This window comes from Pristis pectinata, chromosome 24 (genome assembly GCF_009764475.1).
Source record: "Pristis pectinata isolate sPriPec2 chromosome 24, sPriPec2.1.pri, whole genome shotgun sequence".
Classification (NCBI taxonomy): Eukaryota; Metazoa; Chordata; class Chondrichthyes; order Rhinopristiformes; family Pristidae; genus Pristis; species Pristis pectinata.
Genome location: NC_067428.1, coordinates 17,406,384 through 17,415,365, shown reverse-complemented (window position 1 = coordinate 17,415,365; position 8,982 = coordinate 17,406,384). Strand labels below are relative to the sequence as shown.

Below are 8,982 nucleotides of genomic sequence, written 5' to 3'. Positions count from 1 at the left end.
TAGACTAACTAACCTGACATCAGCAAGAGGGAAAACACCAAAATCTATTATTAAGAAAGTGATAACATATCCATTGGAAAAAAAATTGATAGAATTGGCAGAGATCTCTGAAAGGGTGATCACATTGAACAAATCTACTGGAGTTTTTTTGAGGTTGATAGTTTGAGGTCAACTATCAGAATATTTGGGCTTGGTCAAAGCCTTTGATAAGATGCCACTCAATAAATTATTTATTAAGATTATAGCACCTGAAATGGGACGTAATATACCAGAATGGATTTGAGGACTGGTTAATGGGCTGAAAATAGAGTGGAGCAATAATCAGTTCAATCTCAAATTGGGAGGCTGCAGCAAATGGGGAGGGGTGAGGCAGGGATTGGTGCTGGGACCCAGCTGTTCACAATCTAAATTAATGATTCAGATGAGGGAACCAGAATCAGGTTTATTATCACTGACACATGTCATGGAATTTGTTGTTTTGTGGCAGCAGTACGGTGCAAGATATAAAAATTACTGTAAGTTACAAAAATAAATAAATAGTGTAAAAGAGAAATAGTATTCATGGATTATGGACCATTCAGAAATCTGATGGCGCAGGGGAAGAAGCCATTCCTGAAACGATGAGTGTGGGTCTTCTGGATCCTGTACCTCCTCCCCAATGGTAGTAACATGAAGAGGGCACGTCCCAGTAGTGAGGGTCCTTAATGATGGATGCCGCCTTCTTGAGGCACCGTCTCTTGACGATGTCCTCAGTGGTGCGGAGGGTTGTGCCCGTGATGAAGCTGGCTGAGTCTACAACCCTCTGCAGCCTCTTTTGATCCTGACCATTGGATCCTCCATACCAGGCAGTGATGGAACCAGTTAGAATGCTCTCTACTGTACATCTGTAGAAATTTGTAACAGTTTTTGGTGACATACCACATCTCCTCAAGCTGCTAATGAAGTAGAGCCGCTGGTGTATCTTCTTCATTTGCATCAATGTGCTGGGCCCAAGATAGTTCCTCTGAGATGCTGACACCCAGGAACTTGAAGCTGCTCACCCTTTCCACCACTGACCCCTCAATGAATACTCATGTGTGTTCGCCCGATCTCCCCTTCCTGAAGTTCACAGTCAATTCCTTGGTCTTGCTGATGATGAGTGCGGGGTTGTTGTAGTGACACCACTCAACCAGCCGATCTATCTCACTCCTGTACGCCTCCTCATCGCCATCTGAGATTCTGCCAATAACAGCGGTGTCATCAGCGAATTTATAGATGCCGTTTGATCTGTGTAGAGAGAGTAGAGCAGTGGGCTAAGCACGCATCCTTGAGGTGCACCTGTGTCGATTGTCAGCAAGGAGGAGACGTGACTACCAATCCACATTGACTGTGGTCTCCCGATAAGGAAGTCGAGGATTCGGTTGCAGAGGGAGATACAGAGGCCCAGGTTTTGAAGCTTGTTGACTAGTACTGAGGGGATGATGATGTTGAACGCCAAGCTGTAATCGATAACCAGCAGCCTGACATATGTTTTGCTGTTGTCTAAGTGCTCCAAAGCCAAGTGAAAAGCCAGTGAGATTGCATCTGCTGTAGACCTGTTGTGGCAGTAGGCAAATTGCAGCGGGTCCAGGTCTGTATTGATCTGTATGAACGGTATGCAGGACAAGTTTTTCACTGTACCTTGATACAATTGACAACAATAAACCAATTCCAATTCCTTGTTCAGGCAGGAGTTAACTCTAGCCATGACCAACCTCTCAAAGCACTTCATCACAGTAGATGTGAGTGCTACCGGGCAATAGTCATTGAGGTAGCTCACCCTGCTCTTCTTGGGCACCGATATGATTGATACCCTTTTGAAGCAGGTGGGAACCTCTGACTGCAGCAGTGAGAGGTTGAAGATGTCCTTGAACACTCCAGCCAGTTGGTCAGCTCAGATTTTCAGTACCCTGCCAATTACACCATCAGGGCCTGACGCCTTGAGAGGGTTCACCCTCTTGAAGGATGTTCTGATGTCAGCCTCTGAGACGAGATCACAGGATCGCCAGATGCTGTGGGGATTTGCACAGGTGTAGTGTTATTCTCCCTTTCAAAGCGTGTATGAAAGGCGTTGAGCTCATCAGGCTGCTCATTGAATCATCATTGAAGCATCACTGCCATTTATGCTGCTAGGTTTTGCCTTATAGGAAGTAATGGCATGCAAACCTTGCCACACCTGTCATGCATCTGATTGTGTTTCTAACTTCACACGGAATTGCCCTTTCACTCTCATAATGGCCTCCGTAGGTCGTACCTGAACTTCTTGTAGGATTCTGGATTGTCGGTGTTGAACGCCCTCAGCAGACTGCATATCTTCTGGTTCATCCAGGGTTTCTGGTTTGGGAAAACTCAGTATGTTCTTGACAGCACACATGCATCCATGCAGATTTTGATGAAGTCGGTGATGGCCATGGCATATTCATTCAGATCTGAAGATGAATCCCTGAAAATGGTCCAGTCCTCTGATTCAAAGCAGTCCTGTAAACGCTCCTCCACCTCCCTTGACCATACCTTCACAGTCCTCGCCACTGGTGCTGCAGTCCTCAGTCTCTGCCTATATGACGGGAGTAGAAGTACAGCCAGGTGATTGGACTTGCCAAAGTACAGGCGTGGGATGGCACAGCAAGCGTCCTTGATGGTGGTGTAACAGTGATTGAGTGTGTTGGCTCCTCTGGTTCCGCAGGTGACGCATTGGTGGTAGTTTGTGAGAGACTTCTTCAGGCTGGCTTGGTTGAAGTCCTCCGCAATGATCAGGAAGGCATCAGGGTGCGCTGTCTCTTGACTGCTGATCACGGCTCTCAGCTCCTCCAGTGCCAGCTTGACATTTGCCAGGGGTGGAATGTACATCACTACCAGGATGACAGCGGAGAACTCCCTCGGCAGATAAAATAGACGACACTTGACTGCCAGATGTTCCAGGTCAGGGGAACAGGACTGAAACAGAACCACCACGTCAATTAAGTGAATGGATAAGAATAACTGATACCTTGCTTATTATTCAGGATGTGTTCTCAGGAGTAAGTATGCTAGTGGAATCAGCATTAAAATGGAGCATTATTGCATGACATGGAAAGAGAGGCATTACTGATAGTGCATTAGAAAGCATATTTGATTAAATGGCATATATAAAATTCAGCACATGACAGATGACAAAGCTTTTATTGCCATGTGGAAAAAAAATGAGGGCATTCACTTTGGTAGAAAAAATAAAAATGAGTATTTTTTAAATGACAAAACATTGAAAGGAGTTGATATTCAGAGGGACTTGTGTATCCTTGTACACAAATCACTGTGTACAGGTCTGTTCTCCCTACCCAAGGAATGTTAAACATACAATAGAGAGGAACAAATTGATTCTTGGAAAGGCAGGTTTGTCCTACAGTCTTTAAGCAGACTGGAGCTATACTCTTGTGAATTGAGAAGAAGGAGTGGTCTATGGCCTCCTCCACTGCCAAATTGAGACTAAATGCAGATTAGAGGAAGAACACCTCATATTCCATCTTGGTAGTCTCCAACCTGACGGCATGAACATTGATTTCTCTAACTTCCAGTAACCACACCCCCTGTCCTTCCCCCCCCCCACCTTTGTTTTCCCTTATCCCTCTTTGCCCCCTTTACTCTTTCTCTTCCCCTCCCCTGCCCTCACAACCTGCCCATCACCCACACATTCCTCCCTCTGGTTCCCTGCCTCCTTCCTTTTATTCCATGGTTCACTGTCTCTCCTATCAGATTCTATCTTGTTCAGCCCTTTGCCTCTTCCACCTATCACCTCCGAGATTCTCACATCATTCCCACTTCCCCCCCACCACCTACCCCAGCTACCTACCTTCCCCCTCTGACCTGGACTCACCTGCCAGCTCGTGCTCCTCCCCCTTCCCCTGCCCTTTTATTCTAGCTTCTGCCCTCTTTCTTTCCAGTCCCGATGAAGGGTCTCGGCCCAAAATGTCAACTCTTCATTTCCCTCCATAGATGCTGCCTGACCCGCTGAGTTCCTCCAGCATTTTGTGTGTGTTGGTCTTGAACCACTGCACTTGTTCCAGTGAAGGTACTACTACAGCACTATTAGGGCAAGCGTTCCAGGATTTAGACCCAGCGACAATTAAGGAAAGGTAATACCAAGTTCTCGGAAGTGTGTGATTTGGAGGGGAAACTGCAGGTGGTTCCCTTGCGTCCACTACCCTTGTCCTTCTTGGTGATGGAGGTCACGGGCTTGAGGGATGTTGTTGGAGTAGCCTTGGTGAGTGCACCTTGTCGATGACACTATGGAAGCTGTACACTGACAATAGATAAATCTTTAGGGTGGTGGATTTAGTGATGCCCCATTATGGGCACCCACTGGGTTTGAAATTGTATAGCACCAAAAATCCTGTGCTGGAATGTACTGCAGGAGGAAACCATGTCATTGTTTTCCAGCCCTCAGACCAGACAGGAAGGAAGCGTGACTTATTGGCCCATTGCAGGTTTCTCACATTAACTCTGTTTATTTCATGCCAGCCAAAATAGAATTGAGTAAAGATGAGAGCTGGGCTTTATGATGGAGGCAAAGGGGATGATCGACTCATTAACAATATAGTATGGGCAATAACCGCTGGGTCCAGTGGACAGCCAGGAGAACCAGCCTTCCTGTACCAGACCAGATAAACCACTTATTCCCTTGATGCCATGATGCCCAGGCAGAAGCTGACATATTTTGGATATGTAACTTGGTCAAAGTGAACGATAGGAAAGGCAATCATGCATTTGAGATAGAGGTAGACAGAAAAGGTGGGCACAAACAGAGTGGATGGATAGGATCAGAGAAACCACCAGTACTACATGCTTCCTGGCAGCTTTGGAATGCTGTTGGCAATAGGATCACCTTGGAATGGAGCCTTCTGGACTTAATACTGACTTCTACAACTTCAGGTAACTTGATTTCTTGGTCTATATCAGTTATCAGACTGTGATATTAACTCAGCTTGCTTTGTTTTTCCTTTTCTCCCCCCACCCTCCCTTTTTCATTTTTTTTTCTCTGGAAGTGGAGGAAAAGCCCTGCATGTCCCGCTGGGCACGTCTTCCTGCATTGTATTTTGTAATGCTTACGTTCTTTTGTCTATAACAAAAGTCCTGATGCAGGCTCTTGGCCTGAAACATTGACTTACATCTTTTACCTCCAGATACTGCTTGACCCATTGAGTGTTCCAGCATTCCCTTTTTCCTTCTAGGTTCCAGCATCTTCAGTCTCTTTGCCTTCAGAGACGCAGTTCCTCCAGCAGATTGTTTGTTGCTCTTCTGTCTTAATTCTCTTGTCTATATTCTCACACTCTAACTGCTCCCATTCGCTCATTCATCAGATAACCTTGTTTAGCTCCACAGTCACCACAGTTTCAGCCATCAGAGACATCCCCCCTTCTCACCATCCCTGCAGCTTAACAAGTTTCTTTTGTGCCCTTCCAGTTCTGATGAAGAATCTTTGACCTGAGATGTTAACTCTGTTTCTCTTCACACAGATGCAGCCTGACCTGCTGAGTATTTCCAGCATTTTCTGATTTTACTTCAGAGCTTGTAGTGTGTTTGACTAAAAAAAATACACACAAAATTGTACTAAAAGTTTATTGTGATCCACACAGACTAGACAGGAATCACAGATAGGTCCATGGGCATGGGCTTGCCTTCATGCTCCCACAACCTTGTGTTTCCCCAGTGTTGCTTTAACAACTCAGCTTCTCCTTTTCCAAGCAGAATTTTAGGCAACTTCTTACACCCTGAAACTAGCCAGTAACTACAGTCATCGTAAAGTATTGCTGCGGTCAGCAAGCAGAGGGTGAGGGTCCTCCAGAATGTTCGGAGAACAGACATGATTCAGCAGCATAGAGTATAGTTTGACAATGCTATGATATTTCCCAAAAGTGGCGCATTAAAATGCTTCATGTTCACCAGGCTAATCACAAGTGGAGATGGGGATGGATGTGCTGATTCATAGGAGTATCTTCTGCCCAGTGGTTTGCCAAGGAACAGTCATGATATGAAGAGAGATTGTCCCTGTTAGCCACCGGAATGAGCAGATAACATGGCCAATTTAAAGGGCAGTAAATTGAATTGGCAGGGTTATTATATGGTGCAATGTCTATTCACCAGTTACGTTACTGATCATAAAAGCATGAAAGAGCTTTCTATATATTGCAGAACACAATAACTATGGTGGGGTGGAAAAAGGGTTAAGGAAGATGATGTCAATGTAAAATGGAAAGACAAATGCAGTTAAGTTTCAGATACCGGGACTGTTGTTGAGTTTCTTCTTTATTTCCAAAAGGGAAAGCAGCAAGATTTATAATGCATTGATTTCAATGTTGCGAGACTCGATGCTGATTGTCCATTTCCTTATGTACGTTCATCTGCTTTAGTTCCAGATCTAGTGGTGTGTTCACTCTGGATCCTGACATGATCTTGGGCTGAGAAAGTTTCTGAGCAGATTTTCTTGATTTTTTATATTTTGCTTTTTTGCAAAATAGGACCGAACATCCTACTTTGTTGCGAAATTCATCAGAGAAGTAATAAAAGATAAATGGGTCAATGCAATTATTGAGGGTACTAAACTCTAGGAAGATCATATAATAAAGATAGAGGCCACTGGAATGTATGAGATGGTACTCAGAGTGATGAATGAGCAGCATTATTTTACTGGGAGTGAAACACACCACGTATATTATCAATGCTAAAATTATGGCTCTTGCAGCTTTAACATATTTGCGATCACTGATTATCAGTGTTTTGATCACAGATACGTAGCAAAATACAGTAACAAGACAAGGAATAACAAATTCAAACACAACCAAACACACAAAGTAATAGAAGAAGTAACCAGAGTTCATGCTTCCTGGCAAGGCATCATGGCAGGTTGTGATGTTGAGGTCCTGGATTGGATACACCTGCCTCTGGAGGAAAAAAGGTAACATAGAGAATGCAACAAGAGCCCAAATCATTGAACAAGCACCCACAGCAAAACTATTGTCTCTGAAGCGCTTGGCAAGAAGTGGATGGACCAGAGCAAAGTATCTGTCGATGCTGATGAAGGTGAGGAGCAGGATGGAGCAGTACATGTTCCCATAGAAGAAGGCGGTTATCATCCGACACAGCGCTTCGCCAAAGAGCCAGTTGTTGCCCTGAAAGTGATAGTGGATTTTAAATGGGAGCACCAGGATCAGGAGAAGGTCGGCTGTGGCCAAGTTCATCAGGAAGATGGTAGAAGGCATTCGTTGGACTTTGGTGGCCAGAACTAAAAGGGCCAGCCCATTGGCCGGGAGCCCAATAATTAGGACGATGCTTGAAATAACCGGAATCATCACCGTGGTAATGGAACTAGTCAGATAATGTCTTGCTGATTCATTCTGCATACAGTGAATTATTTCAGAATTGTTAATTGAATCTATGGTTGGTTTAATAACATCTTCATATTCAGATATTGAAGACTCTGCAATTAAAAAAAGATTTGGATTTACAATTTTAGCATTGTCTTCTTTTCGTCCAAATAATATCTTGTAACTTGAAGAGCATTCAATTAATTTGTATACAAGACTACACCTTTCATCCATGCACTTCATTTAATGCCTGCATGCTGGAAATTCTAGATATCTCATTACAGCTTGGATGCAAGTCCAATAATACTTCTTTCATAATGTCTAACATTCCTTATATGCAAGATGGCCACCAATTTCCTTAATGCTTGAATTACTATCAACAGTCTTTGGACTTTATTTGTTAACATGCTCACTTTTGCTTTGAAAGATAAATACAGGTGAGGGGAACATATTCCGTCCTACCCAGAGATTATCAATGACTGCAGAGCTGACCACCAAGATCTCCCAGCTCTCTGTACAACAGCAATGGAAAGCAATCCCTAGTCACTGCCATCAGTACAAAGCAATGTGCTTCTGTCCGGTTCCACCTTCTGTCATTTCTGTGGTTAAATAAGTTCGACACGTCACCACTCATCTATCCTGCCAACCCACATCTGGCGATTGGCTTTCGTTGAATATCCAACTACCACTAAGAGTTTTCTTTGAAAACAAGGGAACCCATGAAATATTCAGAATATTAGAACATAAGAAGTAGGAGCAGGAGTCAGTTATCTGGGCCTTCGAGCCTGCTTCACCATTTAATAAGATGGTGACTGATCTGATCTTCACATGAACTCTGCTTCCCTGCCTGTTCTGTATCACTGTCGTATGGACCCCAAATCTGTCTGAATTCCAAAGATTCATGTCCCTCTGAGAAAATAAATTCCTCCCCATCTCTGCCTAAAAGAGACATTTTATTCTGTATCTATGCCTCCAAGTCCAGATTCTCCTACAAGAGGGAATGTCTTTTCAGCATCTACCCTGTTGAGCATATTCATATCAACTGATCTGTTACACACATTAATCAATCTTAATGACTAATAATGACAGTCACTAGCTGACCATATTGACAAACATGATCACTAAACTACACACAAGTACCAATCACATATTTAACCACCTACAGTATATCTATTCAGGACTGAAACCCTTTTACTATGGCCCTCTATTTCCTTTCCTGTTCAGTCTATAATGCTTCCTGCCCTATCTCATAGTTCATTCTGAAAGTACATCACAACTATTGCACTGCTCTTATCAGCACAAAGGTGGTTAGTTATAATCTTTCTTTTAGAATGCCTCACTAGTTGTTCTGCACCACATATTCTGTCTCAGCTCTTTAAGCAAAGGGTCTGGTGATCTTCCTGTCACTGAAATTAGGCTAGCTAGTTTACTGGGCTAGTTCCACCTCTCTTTTTGAATGTGCGAATCAGTTTTGCGGCTAAACTATTTTTTAGATCATCTCATAAAGCCTCACAATCTGAAATTCCAATCTGATTCCACCAACGTTTTACTGAATGATCTAAGAACTGATGTATCAGGAAGAATAATTCAGACATTGCACACAATGCACTCACTAAATTTATTTTTT

At 43.6% G+C, this 8,982-nt stretch overlaps 1 protein-coding gene across 1 annotated transcript; it reads right to left on the bottom strand.

Moving 5' to 3' along the window:
- Positions 1–6,341: 6,341 nt before the first annotated feature.
- On the bottom strand, positions 6,342–7,443 carry LOC127582724 (proteinase-activated receptor 3-like). The gene has a single exon (XM_052038286.1). The coding sequence runs from the start codon at positions 7,389–7,391 to the stop codon at positions 6,342–6,344; it is 1,050 nt and encodes a 349-aa protein (XP_051894246.1). The 5' UTR covers positions 7,392–7,443.
- Positions 7,444–8,982: the final 1,539 nt, after the last annotated feature.